This window comes from Hyla sarda, chromosome 1 (genome assembly GCF_029499605.1).
Source record: "Hyla sarda isolate aHylSar1 chromosome 1, aHylSar1.hap1, whole genome shotgun sequence".
In the NCBI taxonomy this organism is placed as follows: domain Eukaryota; kingdom Metazoa; phylum Chordata; class Amphibia; order Anura; family Hylidae; genus Hyla; species Hyla sarda.
This window is the reverse complement of record NC_079189.1, coordinates 40,350,964-40,371,997: the sequence shown is the minus strand read 5'-3', so window position 1 is coordinate 40,371,997 and position 21,034 is coordinate 40,350,964. Positions and strand designations below refer to the sequence as shown.

The following is a 21,034-nucleotide window of genomic DNA, read 5'->3' as shown; positions in this document are numbered from 1 at the left end:
CCTCCGTCCTGTTCCAGTTTCCATACGGTTCTGCATGGAAGTCCTGGGTCGGATGGTGGCAGTCATGGATGCTGTTCCCTTTGCCCAGTTTCATTGTCGTCCTCTTCAAATTTCTCTTCTGTCTCGGTGGGACAAGTCTCAGCTATCCCTCTATTGCAGGATTATTCTTCTTCCCAGGACTCGCCAGTTCCTCCTGTGGTGGCTTCTGTCTCCTCTTCTTCGACAGGGGCGATCCTTCCTGCCCCTCCACTGGTAGGTCATCACGACGGATGCCAGTCTCAGCGATTGGGGGGGGGGGGGGGGTCAGTTTTTTAGGGATCGGACAGTCAAGGGCTGTTGGTCCTCCCAGAAAGCTCTCTTCCCAATCAACATCAATTTACCTTTGCATCCTCCATTGGGAGCGCCTTCTCCAGCGATGGCTGAGGTCTCCAGGATCCTTCTCTGGGCGGAACTCAGAGTTTCCTCCATCTCGGTGATTCAGATTCCAGGAGTTGAAAATTTGGAGGTGGGCTTCCTCAATCGTTCCTCAGACGATCCCGGCGAGTGGTCTCATCATCCAGGTGTTTGCGGAGATCTGTAACCTCGGGGGCACTCCAGACGTGGTTCCTCACTTCGTCGAAACGTCCCGAGATCCTCTGGCCCTAGCCATAGATGCCCTAGTGATCCCCTGGTCGCACTTCGTCCTCCCCTATCTCCTCCTCTCCTTCCCAGTGTCCTAAGAAACCTCAAGGCGGAGGGCATCCCTGCCATTCTCGTGGCTCCGGACTAGCCCAGACGAGCGTGGCACGCCGACGTGGTTCGACAAGTGGATGACGCACCACTGCGCCTCCCAGTTCATCCCGACCTGCTCTCTCAGGGTCTCCTTTGCCACCCCAATTTACTGTTGCTGCATTTGATGGTGTGGCGGTTGAAACCGCGGTGCTGAGTGCCAGGGGGTTCTCTCCCCAAGTGATATGCACAATGATCAAGGCGCACAAGCCTTCCTCTGCGAAGATTTATCACTGTACTTGGCGGTCCTATTTTCGATGCTGTGACTCTCACTCCTTATCCCCAGTTGTGTTCTCCCTCCCACGCCTTTTTTCCTTTTTACAGTCTGGGCTGGAACAACGTTTGGCTCTTAGTTCCCTCAAGGGTCAGGTGTTGGCTCTCTGCATTCTCTTTCAGCATCTCCTGGTGTCCGATCCTCACATCAGCACCTTTCTGCAGGGTGGTGCTCATGCGACTTCGCCATACAGATCCCCTACTAACCCATGTGACCCGAATCTGGTTCTCTGTCTTGCAGGGTACTCCATTCAAACTTCTCCGGGACGGTTCTCTTCATATTCTTTCCTGGAAAGTGGCCTTCCTCATTGCGGTCACCTCCATTAGGAGAGTTTCGGAGCTGGCAGCTTTCCTGCCATTCCCCCTACCTCGTTTTACACCAGGACAAAATTGTTTTCCGTCCGGTCCCATCCTTTTTGCCTAAGATGGTCTCCGCCTTTCACCTAAATGAGGACATCGTCCTTCCGTCCGGCTCCATCCCATCCCAGGGAACATTTGCTTCATGGTTTTGATGTGGTACGAGCCGTTTGGATTTACCTTTCGACCACTTCTTCCTTTCGCCAGTGTGACTCTTTCTTTGTGCTTATGGAGGGTCGTCTTAAGGGACTTCCTGTTTCAAAGGCAATCATTTCGCTGTGCATTCGTTCTGCCATCTCGGAAGCTTACCGCTGCAAGGGGAAGACTCCTCCTCCGGGTCTCAGCTCATTCCACTCATTTTGTTGGGCCTCCTGGGCTCTCCACAACAAGGCTTCGTCCTTACAAATCTGTAAGGCGGCCACCTGGTCAAACATTTGCATCCGCTGATGCTGGTTTGGGTCGCAAGGTGTTGCATGCGGCTATGGCCCAGCCTTCCACCTGAATTACTTGAGTTTTTTTCCCACCCCAGGGACTGCTTTGGTACGTCCCATGGTCTCCTACTGGAGCTGAACAAAAAAAAAGCACCCACCCATTTTTCTGGTGTCCTTGGTCTGGTTACCTGTCCGAGGGTTGGTTCGGTTAATTTTTGTCTGTGGTTTCCTCGACAGTTACTGTTTTTTTTATTCCCTGTCAGTCCTCTCCTACTGCTTTTGGACTAAACTGATAGCTCAGAGCCTGTAGGCGGGGTATATCCTGCCAGGAGGGGCCAACTTCTTTTGTTGTCTAGTGTAAGCCTCCAAGTGACAGCAGCAAAAACCCACATTCTTTGTGTCCCCCCCCCCCCCCAATGGATCCACTGAGAAAGATTTTAAAGTAAGCAAAAAAAATCTACTTTTTGTCCCATCTAGGAGCCTTTTATAAGCATTTATTCGGTTGTTTATAGCCTGCTTATTGCTAGGCTGTAACAATTCCTGAGAGAAGGACTCGGATTGCACTGAAGAGACCTGTACCCCATGATTACATTGCAAAGGTTGTGAGGGCGTAGTCAGACCACTGAAGCACCAGGTAGGCACGTCAACTGTTTATGAGCTGCAATGATGGCATTTAAATGATAAAGTTAGATGATGGAAATCAGCATGATCTCTGAGGTCAGTCATTACTGGCAGGTGTCAGCTGCAGATAGCAGCCAGTACCTGCCGGGTATGATGCAGGCCCAGCAACAGAGCTCACACTATACTCCATCAGACCCATGATGTAAAAGAAAATCATGGGCCATGAAGAGGCTGACAAAACCTAGGCACCAGGACAAAAATCTCAGTTGCCGTAGTGCCTGGGATTTGCCAAGCCCGGCTTTACATTATTTAACAGAATGATGAATGATAAGTGTGTTTAAGGCAGTGCTTCAGAAACTGAGGGCCCCCATGTGTTGGTCAGATAGTTTTTACAGAAGTGACTATAAGCTGCACAGTGCTTTCCCTGGCTGCACCAGTCTCTGGTTCAGAAACGTTACTGTCTTATTTTAATGTTATACAGAATTTAGAAGACAAAGGGCTGCATTATCCAGCATTAGAAAAGTAGAGTTGATTTCTTAAAACAAAACCTGCACCACATTTGCCTTCAGGCTGTGGTATTGCAGCTTTGTTCCACTGAAGTGAGCCGAGTTGTAATAGCACACACAACCAGATGTGGCGCTGTTTATGGAAGAAATTAGCTCTGTTTTTCTATCCTGGATAACCTTATTAACCCCTTAACGACCACGGACGTAAATGTACGTCCTGGTTTGGCGGGACTTCCCGCACCAGGACGTAAATTTACATCCTGTGTATGACTGCGAGGATCGGAACGGTGCTCGCGTTCTACACGGCAGGTTCCGGCTGCTAGTAGCAGCCGGGGACCCGCCGGTAATGGCCAACATCCGCGATCACATGGATGTCCGCCATTAACCCCTCAGATGCCGTGATCAATACAGATCACGGCATCTGCGGCAGTGCGGTACTTTGAATGGATGATCGGATCGCCCGCAGCGCTGCCACAGTGATCTGATCATCCAGCATGGCGGCCGGAGGTCCCCTCACCTGGCTCCTGCCATCTCCCGGGGTCTTCTGCTCTGGTCTGAGATTGAGCAGACTAGAGCAAAAGATCACCGATAATAGTGATCAGTGCTATGTGCTATACATAGCACTGCACAGTATTAGCAATCAAAGGATGGCTATGAATAGTCCCCTATGGGGACATAAAGTGTAAAATAAAAGGTGAAAAATGTAAAAATAAAAAGTAAAAAAAAAAAGGGAAAAATCTCCTCCCCCAATAAAAATGAAAATTGTCAGTTTTTCCCATTTTACCCCAAAAAGCGTAATTTTTTAAATTTTTTTATAAACATATTTGGTATCGCCGGGTGCGTAAATGTCCGTACTATCAAAATATAATGTTACGGTGAATGGCGTAAATGTAAAAAAAAAAAAAATCCAAAATGCTGCTTTTTTGTCACATTTTATTTTAAAAAAAAAATCTATAAAAAATTATCTAAAAGTTTTATATATGTAAATGTGGTATCGATAAAAAGTACAGATGACCGCGCAAAAAATGAGCCCTCATACTGCCCTATATATGGAAAAATTAAAACGTTATAGGTGGTCAAAATAGGGCGATTTTACATTACTGATTTTGTACAAAGAGTTTTAGATTTTTTGTAAGCGGTAGAAAAATATAAAAGTATCTAGCCATGGTTATAATTTTTATCGTATTGACCCACAGAATAAAGAACACAAGTCATTTTTACCGTAAAGTGTACAGTGTGAAAACAAAACCCTCCAAAATGTGCAAAATTGTGGTTTTCATTTAAATTTCCTCCCTAAAAAATTTTATTTTTGGGGTCCGCCGTACATTTTATGGTAAAATGAGAGGTTTCATTACAAAGTACAATTGGTCACGCAAAAAACAAGCCCTTATATGGGTCTGTAGATGGAAAAATAAGTTATGTATTTTAGAAGGCGAGGAGGGAAAAACGAAAACACTAAAATAAAATTGGCCTGGTCCTTAAGGTGAAAATGGGCTTGGTCATTAACCCCTTAAGGACACATGATGTTCTCATACGTCTCCATTTCCGAGTCCTTAAGGACACCTGACGTATGAGAACGTCATGTGCTTTCGCCGCCCCCCGCAGCCATCTGGAGCGGAGCCGGTGCCCGATGCCTGCTGAAATCGTTCAGCAGGCATCGCGGCATATGGCCCAGGGGGGTCATGATGACCCCCCCATGTTGGCGATGGCCGCAGATCATGCGAGTGTAAAAAATTAAGATTTTGAATTCTCTCCTTCACTTTGCTGCTATTCCTGTGAAACACCTAAAGGGTTAAAACATTTACTGAATGTCATTTTGAATACTTTGGGGGTGCAGTTTTTATAATGGGGTAATTTGTGGGGTATTTCTAAGATGAAGACCCTTCAAACCTGAACTGGTCACTGAAAAATAGTGAGTTTGAAAATTTTGTGAAAAATTTGGAAATTGCTGCTGAAGCCCTCTGGTGTCTTCCAAAAGTAAAAACTCATAAATTTTATGATGCAGACATAAAGTAGACATATTGTATATGTGAATAAAAATAACATTTATTTGGAATATCCATTTTCCTTACAAGCAGAGAGCTTCAAAGTTAGAAAAATGCAAAATTTTCAATTTTTTCATCTAATTTGGGGATTTTTCACCAAGAAAGGATGCAAGTTACCACAAAAAAATTACCACGATGTTAAAGTAGAATATGTCACGAAAAAACACTCTTGGAATCAGAATGATAAGTAAAAGCATTCCAGAGTTATTATTGTTTAAAGTGACAGTGGTCAGATGTGCAAAATACGCTCCGGTCCTTAAGGTGTAAAATGGCTGGGTCCTTAAGGGGTTAAGGTTAAAATGGGCTTGGTCCTTAAGGGGTTAAAGAAGTATCCCATTGTTTCCCAACTAGGATGCCTCCAGATGTTGCAAAACTACAACTCCCAGAATGCCTGGACAGCCTTTGGCTGTCCAGGCATTCTGGGAGTTGTAGATTTGCAACACCTGGAGGCACCCTGGTTGGGAAACACTGCCCTATCATAAAAGGATAGGGGATAAGTTTCAGATCGCAAGGGGGGGGGGGGTCAGACTGTTGGGCCCCCCCGCAATCTACCGTACGGGGCATGTCCGACCATCACATGACGCAACAGATGACACGCCCCCTCAATGCATCTCTATGGGAGAGCCGGAGCACTGCATTCGTCAGTCTCCACCTCTGCCATAGAAATGTATTAAGGGGGCGTGTCGGCCGCTGTGTCATACGGTGGTTGAATCGCGCTATTTCAGCAAAGAGCTGAAGGCCCCGTACAGGAGATCGTGGGGGGGCAGAGCGGTCGGACCCCCCACGATCTGAAAAACGTATCCCCTATCTTGTGGATAGGGGATAAGTTTCATGTCCCGGAGTTCTCCTTTAATGGTCAGTCTGTATAATTCATATAGGGAAGCTCTTAGTAACCGCTTTCCCCTTGTGTACTGTGGTGTACGATACGTGGTTCATGGTGCATTGTGGGTAGCAGATACTACATTAAAGCTCAACATAAAGAACACAAACAGCAGTGAATCTGATTTCTGATTTATTCAGATGTTCCAGGAGGCATAAACAGTAAATTATTAGAATTATTCTTATTTTGGTTGGATCAGTAAAACCTGAATACTTAAAAACGTAATACAGGGTACAGGACATGGCATTCCCGGAGTCTGCAGACATGATATAGGAAAGTGCTGTTTCGGAGAGGTCCTCACAGTGCAACCAAACTCTAGTGTGATCTGTATAGTTTACATAACGCCAAAACAAACAGAACTTAAATTAGGGGGGGTTTTATTCTGCGTGTGACGGGGGAACCAAATCTGCAGCACTTGGAGCAATGCTTTAGGTTTCCCTTTAAGTTACTGTACTTGTGTTGTGCCCAATCCTACAGCACTGGCATAAGCGGATAGGATGTCGATGACTTGCTTTGTTTCTAGGGTGAGTCGGGCTTCGGTTAACCAGTCACGGGCCACCCGTCTAGACTCTCCTCTTAACTGGTTGACAAATTTTGCTGCCAGCTCCAGGTCTCCATGTTCGATGCAATAAGAAGCATAAGAAAGCAGTTTAAATGTGTCCAGGTCCTCGGAGGTCAGCTCGCTGGGGGGGTGTAGCTGCTTAGGTTCAAACATTAGGATGGCCTGTATATAGGAGAGGAAGTATTGGTAGAGACTGTTTCTGGTTTCATCAATCAGTGCCACCCGGCGGGCATGATTACGGACGGTATAAAATCGGGCTCTCAGTGCCTCCTCGCTGTATATGCCGCGCTGCAGGGACTCTTGTGGCAGAGCCGTGGTCAGGGCTTCTGTGAATTCGTTGTTGGAACAGCTTGTTCTTATTCCCTGGACGGCGCCCTCCAGGGGCTCAGTGGGATGTTCACCTGCAGCAGATCTCAAGGTAAATTTTAAAGCTTCAATAGAAAGCCACAAGTGATGGGCTTTTCTGGCCTCCTCTTCAGCCATGGCATGTCCTGCACCGGAACAAAACAGTCACCAAGTGGAACATTTATTTTGCCTACATAGGTCCAAAATTCTACAGCAACTGATTTTTTTTAGTGTATCTGTCGTTTGCAAAAACTTTATATAATGTAGATAATATTGTTCTATATTGTCCTCACTGCACAGAGCCCCGCTTCTCCCCACTGCACAGAGCCCCGCTTCTCCCCACTGCACAGAGCCCCGCTTCTCCCCACTGCACAGAGCCCCGCTTCTCCCCACTGCACAGAGCCCCGCTTCTCCCCACTGCACAGAGCCCCGCTTCTCCCCACTGCACAGAGCCCCGCTTCTCCTCACTGCACAGAGCCCCGCTTCTCCTCACTGCACAGAGCCCCGCTTCTCCTCACTGCACAGAGCCCCGCTTCTCCTCACTGCATAGAGCCCCGCTTTTCACTGCACAGAGCCCCGCTTCTCCTCACTGCACAGAGCCCTGCTTGTCCACCCACACTTCCTGTATTTTTTCTCTGCACAGAGACACACAGGCAATAGCTGTAGAGACTTGTTAACCCAAAAATACATATTTTTAACCATTGTACATTACGAATATACATAATGTTATTATCTACATTATATAAACATGACAGGTACACTTTCAATATATTGTTGCAGAAGTTGCAGTTTTTCTGATACAGACAAGGGTAAACTTACTGTATACAGCCGACATTGGATTGAATTATACATCTATGTGCATTTAGTTCTTAATCTCCCCCTAGTGGAGGCTGTAAGGAGCTAGAATGGGGTCATTTATCTTTGTGGCTATTCAGAGGATTTGGTATCAGAAACTGAGCCCTAGCAGATTAAAGCTATGTTCATGCGGGGGAATTTTTGTAATTCTGCACAAATTCTGTTCAGAAAAATTTGCTAAACGGAATTGGGGTGGAATTTGTGGTCTCAAAACAGGATTCTGCTAAAATTTCCGAACCCCATCGACTCCCACGCGTCATGAGGGGACAAGGCTATAACGTCCCGAGCTCCTGGCTCCAGTGTTCGTAACAGTTTGTTCCAAACGCTGAGCAGAGGAGTACCCCTTTAATGTCTGGAGACTGTGGAAATAGACTTTCCAAAACCCTTACCCTCAACAGCCTCCTCGATGCCCTTTAGCCTGGCATAGGCCGTATTGATATCCAGCGTGAAGCCATCAAGCTGCTCCTGAGAGAGACGCCTGAACTGCATTTCTTGCTCTGACAGTTTTCCGGAGAGGTCCTGTAGGTAAGAAGCACACGGTCAGTCTTTGTCTTAAGCCGTCCGATCGCCGACAAGAGCAAGGCGCCGAGCTCACCTGCTGGTGTTCAGCCTTCAACTCCTGCTCCTGGACGCTGAGGACGTCCCTTAGGTGGTCGGTGTGCGCGGCAGCTTGTCTGCGCAGCTGGGTCCTCATCTCCGCCTCCATCACCTCACGTACTTCTTCTACCTGCAATAGATCAGGGTTTAAGCTTTTACAGGGCTCCTCTATAACAAGACAATGTGAATAAAGATACAAGAGGCAGCTATCCCCACCTAGAAATACACATACAATAGGGATCGACCGATATTCACGATTTTTGACGTTATCGGTAATTACCTTGCAGACAATCTGATAATGCAACGCCGACCCCCCAGCCACCACCCCCCCCCCGCCGCACCGGCCAGAGACCGCCGTCGCTGCCCTATTGCCTCCCCCATCCCCGGTTTTATAATTACCTGTTCCCGCGGCCCGGGATCCATGCTAATTCTGGCTCCTGTGGCGTCCTTCGTTACGCAGTGCGCTGCGTAATGACGAGTGACGTCCTCAACGCAACGTCACCGTCAGTGCGTACAGTGACAGCTCAGGACGTTGCTGGAGCCAGAAGTAGCGCGGACCTTGGGCTCCTGAAACAGGTAATTATAAAACCGCGGATGGGGTGCGTTGCAGCGGTGGGGGGGTGGATCGTTGTATCGGAATATCGGTATAAGTTATCGGCCTTAACCTCCACAGATCATCGGTATCGGCCCTTAAAAAAAAAATCGATATTGGTCGATCCCTAACATACAATATATACAATGGTTTTCAAGAAAATAGTAAATTCTATGTACATAATAAGGCTGGGAAGTCCATGAGGTGGGGGCACGGCCATGGTGACCCCCACTGTTCCCAAGAAGGGGCTTATTTAGCCATTTCTCACTTTCATTCATCTATATGAAGACAAAAGGTGACCCCGGAAATTATAAGCCTGTTAGTTTAACCTCTGTTGTATGTAAATTGTTTAAGGGTTTTCAAAGAGATGCTATTTTGGAATATCTTGATACAAATAAATGTATGACCCTATATCAGCATGGCTTTATGAGGGATCGGTCCTGTCAAACTAACCTGATCAGCTTTTATGAGGAGGTGAGCTCCAGACTGGACCAGGGGCAATCGCTGGATGTCGTATATCTGGATTTTTCCAAAGCATTTGATATGGTTCCACATAAAAGGTTGGTGCATATATGCATGTGTGTAAGTGGTTAAGTAACTGGCTCAGTGATAGGAAACAGAGGGTGGTTATTAATGGTACTTATTCTGATTGGGTGACTGTTACTAGTGGGGTACCACAGGGGTCAGTCTTGGGTCCTGTTTATTTAATATATTTATTAATGACCTTGTAGAGGGGTTGAATAGTAAAGTAGCAATCTTTGCAGATGATACTAAACTCTGTAAAGCGGTAAACACAATAGAGGACAGGGCACTGTTACAAATGGATCTGGATAGGTTGGAGGTTTGGGCTGGGAAGTGGCAGATGAGGTTCAACATTGAAATGTAAGGTAATGCACATGGGGAGGAAAAATCCGGGCTGGGATTATGTATTAAATGGGAGCACACTAGGGACGACTGACATGGAAAAGGACTTGGGAGTCTTAGTTAACAGTAAATTTAGCTGTAGTGACCAGTGTCTGGCAGCTGCTGCCAAGGCAAATAAAATCATGGGGTGCATCAATAGGGGCATAGATGCCCATGACAAGGAAATAATTCTACCGCTGTACAAATCACTAGTCAGACCACACATAGAATACAGTGTACAGTACTGGGCACCAGTGTACAAGAAAGATATAGTGGAGCTGGAGAGGGTTCAAAGACGGGCAACCAGGGTAATACGGGGAATGGGAGGACTACAGTACCCAGAAAGATTATCAGAATTAGGGTTATTTAGTTTAGAAAAAAGGCGGCTTAGGGGCGACCTAATGACTATGTATAAATATATCAGGGGACAGTACAGAGATCTCTCCCATTATCTATTTATACCCAGGACTGTATCTATAACAAGGGGGGATCCTCTACGTCTAGAGGAAAGAAGGTTTCTACACCAGCACAGACGAGGGTTCTTTACTGTAAGAGCAGTGAGATTGTGGCATTCTCTCCCGGAGGAGGTGGTCATGGGGAACTCTGTAAAATAATTTAAAAGGGGTCTGGATGCATTTTTGGAGAATAACAACATTACAGGTTATGTATATTAGAATTATAGGGACAGAACGTTGATCCAGGGATTTATTCTGATGCCATATTGGAGTCGGGAAGGAATTTTTACCTCTAGTATGAGGGTTTTTTGCCTTCCTCTGAATTAACTCAATAGGGACTTATTAGGGTTATAGGTTGAACTTGACAGACTCTGATCTTTTTTCAACCTTATGAACTATGTTACTAGATGGTGTAAGCTTGTTCTCTGGCTGGTAACAGAGATTTGAGCCATCTTGTTTTTAGCAAAGGTGGGAGCCAGAGGAGAGACCTTTCCCATTCACTTCCTTTTAAAATTTCAACATACATTTGTTTAAAATGTAATATAAAAAATGGCCACTAGGTGGCTCTGTTCTGTTCCCTGCCACAATTAATACAGTGAGTTTGGTCTCCTCCCGGCCTGGCAGGAGTCCGAACTCAGGAAGTGTTTCTCTGCACTGAGCTTGATTGACAGCTGCACAGAAAGTGAAAGCTCCACAGATTCTCACAGAAAGCCACACAGAGTGACAGCTGAAGTAGAGCCTCACTGATAGCAACACAGACTGAAACATGCACAGAGCCTGAGGTCATTATTCATCACAGCGCTGCAACCATGTGAGGGTGGAAGTGGTCCCCCAGCAGGCTTCTGTGATGTCATGCCTGCTGGGAAATTGCACTGTGTGAGCAAGAATAAAATACACAGCTTTTAAAGCTCTGAAATAGTTTTTAAGGGCAGGAGAGGTGTTAGGAGTAGTTAGGGAACATAGCCTGAGGTAGTTGAGAACAGTTTATTTGGGGACAGGTACTTTTTAACTTCTACATCTAGATCAGTGTTACCCAACCAGTGTTTCTGGGCATGCTGGGAGTTTTAGTTTTGCAACATCTGGAGGGCCCCAGTTTGGAGACCATTGTATAATGGTCTCCAATCTGTGCTCTTCCAGCTGTTGCAAAACTACAACTCCCAGCATGCACTGACTGTCCAGGCATGCTGGGAGTTTTAGTTCAGCAACATCTGGCCCTTCAGATGTTGCCGAACTACAACTCCCAGCATGCCCTTAAGCTGTCTGGGCATGCTGGGAGTTGTAGTTTTGCAACAACTGGAGACACACTGGTTGGGAAACATTGTCTGTTTGTAACTCAGTGTTTCCTAACCTGTGTGCCTCCAGCTGTTGCAAAACTATAACTCCCAGCATGCACTAACAGACCATGCATGCTGGGAGTTGTGGTTTTGCAACAGCTGGTGCACCCCCCCCCCCCCCCCCCCAGTGAATGTACTGGGTACATTCACATGGGCGAGGCTTTTACAGTGGGTTTCTCGCTGCAAGTTTGAGATGCAGCAAATTTTGCGCTGGGAAACTCGCTGTAATCCCCCGCCCATGTGACTGTACCCTAAAAACACTACACTAACACAAAATAAAATAAAAAGTTAAAAACACTACATATACACATACCCCTACACAGCCCCCCTCCCCCAATAAGAACATCCGGTACACCACTGTTTCCAAAGCAGAGCCGCCAGCTGTTGAAAAACAACTCCCAGTATTGCCGGACAGCCGTTGACTCTCCACGCATGCTGCGAGTTTTGCAACAGCTGGAGGCACCCTGTTTGGGAATCACTGGCATAGAATACCCCTATGTCCACCCCTATGCAAATCCCTAATTTAGGCCTCAAATGCACATGGCGCTCTCACTTTGGAGCCCTGTCGTATTTCAAGGCAACAGTTTAGGGTCACATATGGGGTATCGCCGTACTCGGGAGAAATTGCGTTACAAGGTTTGGGGGGCTTTTTCTTTAACCCTTCATAAAAAGGAAATGCTAGGGTCTACACCAGAATGTTAGTGTAAAAATTTTACATTTTTTACATTAACATGCTGATGTTGCCCTATACTTTACATTTTCACAAGAGGTAAAAGGGAAAAAAGCCCCCCAAAATTTGTAACGCAATTTCTCCCGACTACGGAGATACCCCATATGTGGGCGCAAAGTGCTCTGGGGGCGCACAACAAGGCCGCCATGTACATTTGAGGTGATTTGCACAGGGGTGGCCGATTGTTACAGCGGTTTTGACAAACGCAAAAAAAAAAAAAAAACCACATGTGACCCCATTTCGGAAACGACACCCCTCACGGAATGTAATGAGGGGTGCAGTGAGAATTTACCCCCCACAGGTGTCTGACGGATCTTTGGAACAGTGGTCCGTGAAAATGAAAACTTGTACAGCCCACTGTTCCAAAGATCTGTCAGACACCAGTGGGGGCAAATGCTCACTGTACCCCTTGTTACGTTCCTCAAGGGGTCTAGTTTCCAAAATGGTATGCCATGTGTTTTTTTTTTGCTGTTCTGGCACCTTAGGGGCTTCCTAAATGCGACATGCTCCCCGAGCAAAATTTGCTCTCAAAAAGCCAAATATGACTCCTTCTCTTCTGAGCATTGTAGTTCGCCCATAGGGCACTTCAGGTCAACTTATGGGGTACCTCCATACTCAGAAGAGATGGGGTTACAAATTTTGGGGGTATTTTCTGCTATTAACCCTTGCAAAAATGTGAAATTTGGGGGGAAACCCACATTTTAGTGAAAAAAAAAAAATTAATTTACATATGCAAAAGTCGTGAAACACCTGTGGGGTATTAAGGCTCACTTTATTCCTTATTACGTTCCTCAAGGGGTCTAGTTTCCAAAATGGTATGCCATGTGTTTTTTTTTTGCTGTTCTGGCACCATAGGGGCTTCCTAAATGCGACATGCCCCCCGACCAAAATTTGCTCTCAAAAAGCCAAATCTGAGCATTGTAGTTCGCCCATAGTGCACTTCAGGTCAACTTATGGGGTACCTCCATACTCAGAAGAGATGGGGTTACAAATATTGGGGGGTATTTCCTGCTATTAACCCTTGGAAACATGTGAAATTTGGGGGGAAACACATTTTAGTGAAAAAGTATATATATATTTTTTACATATGCAAAAGTCGTGAAACACCTGTGGGGTATTAAGGCTCACTTTATTCCTGTTATGTTCCTCAAGGGGTCTAGTTTCCAAAATGGTATGCCATGTGAGAGTTTTTTGCTGTTCTGGCACCATAGGGGCTTCCTAAAGGTAACATGCCCCCCAAAAACCATTTCAGAAAAACGTACTCTCCAAAATCCCCTTGTCGCTCTTTCCCTTCTGAGCCCTCTACTGCGCCCGCCAAACACTTCACATAGACATATGAGGTATGTGCTTACTCAAGAGAAATTGGGCTACAAATATAAGTATACATTTTCTCCTTTTACCCCTTGTAAAAATTCAAAAATTGGGTCTACAAGAACATGCGAGTGTAAAAAATGAAGATTGTGAATTTTCTCCTTCACTTTGCTTCTATTCCTGTGAAACACCTAAAGGGTTAAAATGATGACTGAATGTCATTTTGAATACTTTGGGGGTGCAGTTTTTATAATGGGGTAATTTATGGGGTATTTCTAATATGAAGACCCTTCAAATCCACTTCAAACCTGAACTGGTCCCTGAAAAATAGTGAGTTTGAAAATTTTGTGAAAAATTGGAAAATTGCTGCTGAACTTTGAAGCCCTCTGGTGTCTTCCAAAAGTAAAAACTCGTCACTTTTATGATGCAGACATAAAGTAGACATATTGTATATGTGAATAAAAAATTTTTTTTAAATTTGTAATACAGTATACATTTTCCTTACAAGCAGAGAGCTTCAAAGTTAGAAAAATGCTAAATTTTCTAATTTTTCATCAAATTTTAGGATTTTTCACAAGGAAAGGATGCAAGTTACCACAAAAATTTACCACTATGTTAAAGTAGAATATGTCCCGAAAAAACAATCTCGGAATCAGAATGATAACTAAAAGCATCCCAGAGTTATTAATGTTTAAAGTGACAGTGGTCAGATGTGCAAAAAACGCTCTGGTCCTTAAATGGGCTTGGTCCTGAAGGGGTTAATATTTGTGCAATATATAATGTGTAAAATGATATGATATGATTAAGATCAGATTGTAGTGTGGCACAATATGCTACATTATTAATGACTAATACATCACATAATGTGGGTGGGAGGCAAGAATAAGACCACTAAATATAGAATTTGGGAAACATAGACAGAACATATTACTGACAGAGAAAGGTCCTACATAAAATGTAACCTTTATTACATACACATTAAAACAAATAACTTAAATAGGGTCCATGTTGATGGAAAAACCAAACCACAAAATGACTTTATTTCGCACAAACACTTATCACTTATTGTCTCAATAAATCCAGATATATATCAGCAGTACAGAAGCTAAAATAAGGGTAGTTATATACTGTCCTTACATTAAGAAGAGACTACCACACAAGATTTCTGTGATACACTGTATAACCCAATTAACCTACTTTTAGTAGGGGAAGCATTTCGGAATTATACAGCATCTCCTGGACCTCTATTATAGAAACGCCCATCCATACCAGCCCTGGAGACCCGAGTCAATGGTCTAATTTGGACATACTTTCCATGGCTTTATTTTTATCATCGTCCATCCTATCTTTGCAAGAACCTTTCCACTTTCCGGTGTTATCCCCTGATGAACCCCAGATACTTGTTAAGGGCAGGAAACTTGTAGGGATTATACAGTAAGTCACAGGAATCTTATGCATGGGAGTTACTTTTCAATGTAGGGGGCAGTATCAGCTACCTTGATTAACCTCCTGTACCACCAATATATCTGGATTTATTGTGATAGTAAGTGAAACTTCTGTTTTTGGCAAGTCGTTTTTTGCATCAACACAGACTCTTTTCCTATTTGTTTTAATGTACAGTTTATATGCATATATATAGCCAAGTACCTCAATATTTCATTACTTCACATTTACTGCACCACAGCTGAATAGCTTCTCATGTTGTATCTATATACTCATGTTTTATCTATATCTTTGTGCTAGCAGTGTGCTGCTGTATTCTTCTGTTGCTGTATATTTAGCCCAGCAGCGTGCACCTGCAAGCCAGGTCCATATAATAGTTTGGAATCAATAGTGCTGGCCAACTTATTCTTTGTATATACACATATATACATACATACACACATATATATAGTTACAAGTTATGTAGGGCCTTTCTCTGTTAGTGATATGAGTTGCTATAGGCACAACCAGTAATATTGGCAAATTTTTTTTTCTTACTTACTTTTGTAAATATTGCCAAAAAACACAGGGGGGGGGGTCTACACTGTTATGAGTTGAAGGGTTTAGAGGGGTACTCCACTGCTCAATAGTTGGAACAAACTGTTCCGAACACTGGAGCTGGCGCCGGGAGCTCCAGTCACGAGCTCCCGGGTCCAGCGTTCGTAACAGTTTGTTCCAAGCGCTGAGCAGCGGAGTACCCCTTTAACCTACTGAGGGTGGGAGTCCTCCTATAGCACTGTGTCTAGGTGTGAAGCTCAGTGGTTAAGAACTAGAGGAAACTACAGCCTCTTTAGCTAGTACGCTGGTCTCTAAACTGTGGCAAATCTACAACTAAAAACCTAATCAAGAGACTCATTTATTTGAGCACTGTAACATTTTCCAGTACAAGTTTTGTACCAGTTAACTGCTTGTTCTCTTTGAGGCTATGTTCACACAGAAATTCAGCCAAAATTTACTGCCTGTTGACTTCAATGGCATTCTGCATTGAGGGGGCGGGGAGTTACATCATGAGGGGGCGGAGCTATGATGTCACGAGCTCCCGGCGCCGGCTCGAGTGTTCGGAACAGTTTGTTCCATACACTGAGCAGCGGAGTACCCCTTTAATGCCTACGGATCAGCCTTCAATATGATTTGGGGAGTAAATACAGATGACTACATGTCTTTTCTTGCCGTATGCTCTACAATCTTTATGTGTATATAAGTAGGACTCCCCCAGTACCTTCTTGTCCTGCTCCAGTTTGATCTCGGCCCGATAATGCTCCAGCGCCTTGGCCACAGCAATTTCCAGCGTTTTGTTATTCTCCAGCTTCTGTTTCTCTAGAGCGGCTTCTATGTGCTGCTGCTCCCGCACCCGGTACTCCGCCAGCTGCTTGTGTAACTGGTCGATGCGGCGGTGGGCATGGGCGATCAGAGAGTTCAGGTCTTCAGTGGTCAGCTTACCGGCTGCACAGGACAAGGTCAGTTAGTATATATACAGACAGTAGTAGTGATGGTTTCCTCTGAGGCTACTACATCAGTTCCTACCCAGCTTCATACGATACTTTGCAAATTCTTTGCTTGCCAAATTTTTTTGATATTGGCTTCTTTTACTCCAGTCACATCCAGAGCTGTATTAAAATAATCACCCCGGGAATCATGATTAACTTGTCATGCTGCCTACATTTCCCATGAATCCTGTAGCTTTGCAGAGAAAAGGTGTGGAGTCTTATCACTGCAATTCACCCAATGAGATCAACCTAATCCCCTGGCTACACTCCAGCAACCAGAAGCCTAAACTGCTGAGACTCAGAATTGGGTTGGGGTCAGTTCACATAATGTGCAGTTATTTGATGTTTTTTTTTTTTTAATTCAGTGCATTTGTTTAACAAAATATGGTCATGGGGGTGAAGGTGATCACTGTTGAGGTGTTTTATGATGATCTGAAATCTTTCGGCAATGTTGCATATTTTGTTACTACATTTCGGCTGTCCCTACTGTGATTTTCCAAAACCAAAGTTAAACAAGGACACGTTTTATGAGATTTGCACAATTGAGGGAAAATAGCAAATTGTTTGCTAATATTTTAAGAAAAATCACAGCAAAAAACAGAATAAAAAGGCAAATGCAATGTGAAAACAAAACTTTAAAAGAGGTGTATATTAACTATATATCCTGATCCCATAGAAATAGCAGCAGCATATAGATCTGGGAGGGGAGGGGCTGTGAACTAGTAGGACTCCACTGGAAGTTAGCTGACCTAGGACTTTAATTCCTTTTGACACGTTAAAGGGGTTCTCTGGTGGAAAACTTATACTTTTTTTATTTTTATTTTTTATTTGTAAATTACTTCTATTAAAAATTCTTAATCCTTCCAGTACCTTTTAGAGTCTGTATACTACAGAGGAAATTCTTTTCTTTTTGGATATCTCTTCTGTCACGACCAAAGTGCTCTCTGTTGACCATTTTAGGAACTGTCCAGAGCAGGAGAAAATCCCATAGCAAACATATGCTGCTCCGGACAGTTCCTAAAATGGACAGCAGAGGTCAGCAGAGAGCGCTGTGGTCGTGACAGAAGAGAAATCCAAAAAGGAAAGCATTTCCTCTGTAGTATATAGCCCCTAAAAAGTACTGGAAGGATTAAGATTTTTTTTAATAGAAGTAGTTTACAAATCTGTAACTTTCTGGCATCAGTTGATTTAAAAAAAAAAAAAGTTTTCCACGGGAGTACCCCTTTAAGTCATGTAACTTACTGTGTGTGAGGCTGGTGATCACCTGACCCAGTTAGAGTAATGAAATGCATGGATGCAGCGGTGCTGGAATGAAACAAATTGCGCTGTACAACTAGTGATGGTGAGCATGCATGATATGGGGAGGGGGCGTCTTTATCTTTCATGTATTGCACTATAGATGTGGTTATTTCCTATAACAGGTCATCATTTCCAGGCTACCTGTTTACACCACCAAAAAAAATTTTAAAAATAAAAAACACACTAAGGTCTTGTTGACTAGGTGGAATTTCCCACCAGTATCCGGCAGAATTATTATTTTTTTCTTACTACCGATGTAAACTGTAGTAAATCTGATGGGTCTGATGAGATCTTACCCCCCTTTAAGTGAAGCCACACCTACTTTTTAAAAGCGACGCAGGTGGTGTAAACCTGTCAGGGGGTCTACAAATTGTGCAAATGACCTCAAACAATAGTACTCCACCCCATTGCCTATTCTGCAGCTGTGTGAATGAGAAACTAGAAAGATTTTGATTGCAGCTCCGGATGTGCATGGAGAATAAGTAAGGTCCCTTCCACACTGCCGTTGCTCTCCATCGAGAACAGCCGTTAAAGTCTTTTATTTTTATTTTTTAACTTTGACGGCCAGTCTCGTGACTGGGAGCAATGGGCAACAACGGGTCCCGGCAGCTCCCATTTACTATTATGGGGGCTGCCTGTACCCATTGTTTTTTGACGGGAATAGCGGGAGAAAGAGATGACTCTTACAGTAATTTTTCTCCCACTACTTTCCCTGGGCTTCCCTGTCATAACGGCAGTGTGAAAGTAGCCTTATTATGTTATTTAGGTTATAGAGGCATCAGACTACTTTAAATATTGGCATTTAAGAGATGTCCTCATAGAAAAAAAAAAAAAAAAAAAAAAAGTAAAAAAAATAAATAAATAAATAAAATAAAAAAGTGAAATTGAATATTCACAACAATACTCCATTTATTTTCCATGGATTCATATTGTGAAGTAATATACATTATTACATATATTTCATATACAGAATAAGCGATCGCGTGGTGCAGAGAAGAAGAAAAGTGATTGACCATGTCAGGTCATGGTGTCCCCTAAATCAGCATTTCCCGACCAGGGTGCATCCAGTTGTTGCAAAACTACAGCTCCCAGCATGCCCGGACAGCCGAAGGCTGTCCGGGCATGCTGGGAGCTGTAGTTTTGCAACAACTGGAGGTACACTGGCCAGGAAACACCACCATATATTCTCAGAATGGGGTGTATGAATTAACCCCTTAAGGACGCAGGACGTAAATGTACGTCCTGCTGCGGTGGTACTTAACGCACCTGGACGTACATTTACGTCCTGTGCATAACCGCGGGCATCGGAGCGATGCCCGTGTCATGCGCGGCTGATCCCGGCTGCTGATCGCAGCCAGGGACCCGCCGGCAATGGCTGACGCCCGCGATCTCGCGGGCGCCCGCCATTAACCCCTCAGGTGCCGGGATCAATACAGATCCCGGCATCTGCGGCAGTGCGCGATTTGAATGAATGATCGGATCGCCCGCAGCGCTGCTGCGGGGATCCGATCATTCAGAACGCCGCACAGAGGTCCCCTCTCCTTCCTCCGTCCGGCTCCCGGCGTCTTCTGCTCTGGTCTGAGATCGAGCAGACCAGAGCAGAAGATCACCGAAAACACTGATCTGTTCTATGTCCTATACATAGAACAGATCAGTATTAGCAATCATGGTATTGCTATGAATAGTCCCCTATGGGGACTATTCAAGTGTAAAAAAAAAAATGTAAAAAAATGTAAAAGTAAAAAAAAGTGAAAAATCCCCTCCCCCAATAAAAAAGTAAAAACGTCAGTTTTTTCCTATTTTACCCCCAAAAAGCGTAAAAAATAAATTTTATAGACATATTTGGTATCGCCACATGCGTAAATGTCCAAACTATTAAAATAAAATGTTAATGATCCCGTGCGGTGAACGGCGTGAACGAAAAAAAAAAAAAAAAATTCCAAAATTGCTACTTTTTAAATACATTTTATTTAAAAAAAATATTATAAAAAAATTTATTAAAAGTTTTTTATATGCAAATGTGGTATAAAAAAAAAAGTACAGCTCATGGCGCAAAAAATGAGCCCCCATACCGCCGCTTATACGGAAAAATAAAAAAGTTAGAGGTCATCAAAATAAAGGGATTATAAACGTACTAATTTGGTTAAAAAGTTTGTGATTTTTTTTAAGCGCAACAATAATATAAAAGTATATAATAATGGGTATCATTTTAATCGTATTGACCCTCAGAATAAAGAACACACGTCATTTTTACCATAAATTGTACGGCGTGAAAACGAAACCTTCCAAAATTAGCAAAATTGCGTTTTTCGTTTTAATTTCCCCACAAAAATAGTGTTTTTTGGTTGCGCCATACATTTTATGATATAATGAGTTATGTCATTACAAAGGACAACTGGTCGTGGAAAAAAACAAGCCCTCATATTAGTCTGTGGATGAAAATATAAAAGAGTTATGATTTTTAGAAGGCGAGGAGGAAAAAATGAAAACTTAAAAATGAGTCCTTAAGGCCAAAATGGGCTGAGTCCTTAAGGGGTTAAGTTGACACTTCTTTGACTCCGATTTTCGCACAGTGCTTACCTGAAGGGAAGACACCATGGAGCCTGGTCTGTCCCATCACAGTAATGTCAGTACTTACACGGGACATAGACATACAACACGATGTGACATGCAGAGTACAGGGTACACAGGCAGGGAGTACAGGAAGGTGTTAGAAGGGAGACAGGAGCAGAACTCACCTAAATCGGAAATCTCTGAAACAGAAAAAGGAAGGTTTAGAGAGGTTAACACCAGTCTGCAAAGCAACTTACAAGACTCTACATGCAGAAACGCCACAACTCCCTGTAGAAAACACTCCAGCATGCACCCTACTTGGCCCAGATCCCCGGCGCCCTAGGGTATTGATCTGGTTTCAGAACAGAGTGCACAGGGTGACATGCTGGAGGCCGAGCAGAGAGGGCACCATAGAAAGGAGTCATTATGTCAGTCTGTCGCCTCGAATTCCAATGTAGAAGAGCACAGATGTACGGCCCCACATCCATGGGAGATTTTATGTATGGTCAATGGTGCAAAAGAAGCCAAATCAGACTGGTCAAATCTGACAAGGATTTCGGGTGGATTCCACATAGGTAAATGTCAAATCTGCATCAAACACGTGAATGAAGCTTCTGCATCTCCGATCCACATGCAATGGAAAAAGTC

General features: G+C 44.0%; 1 protein-coding gene across 2 annotated transcripts in view; it reads right to left on the bottom strand.

The window, feature by feature from the left end:
* Positions 1 to 6,000: 6,000 nt before the first annotated feature.
* The window catches only part of IMMT (inner membrane mitochondrial protein), a 48,953-nt gene continuing 33,919 nt past the window's right edge, over positions 6,001 to 21,034 (bottom strand). Inside the window, exons 11-15 of one of the 2 annotated variants that reach the window (XM_056554366.1) lie at positions 20,572 to 20,586; positions 16,267 to 16,490; positions 8,239 to 8,370; positions 8,033 to 8,162; positions 6,001 to 6,934 (exon numbers count right to left, since the gene is read on the bottom strand). In XM_056554366.1, coding sequence (XP_056410341.1) covers positions 6,327 to 6,934; positions 8,033 to 8,162; positions 8,239 to 8,370; positions 16,267 to 16,490; positions 20,572 to 20,586 — 1,109 coding nt within the window. In that variant the 3' untranslated portion in view covers positions 6,001 to 6,326. The remainder of the gene's footprint in view (positions 6,935 to 8,032; positions 8,163 to 8,238; positions 8,371 to 16,266; positions 16,491 to 20,571; positions 20,587 to 21,034) is intronic. The other variant, XM_056554367.1, reaches the window with a different exon arrangement.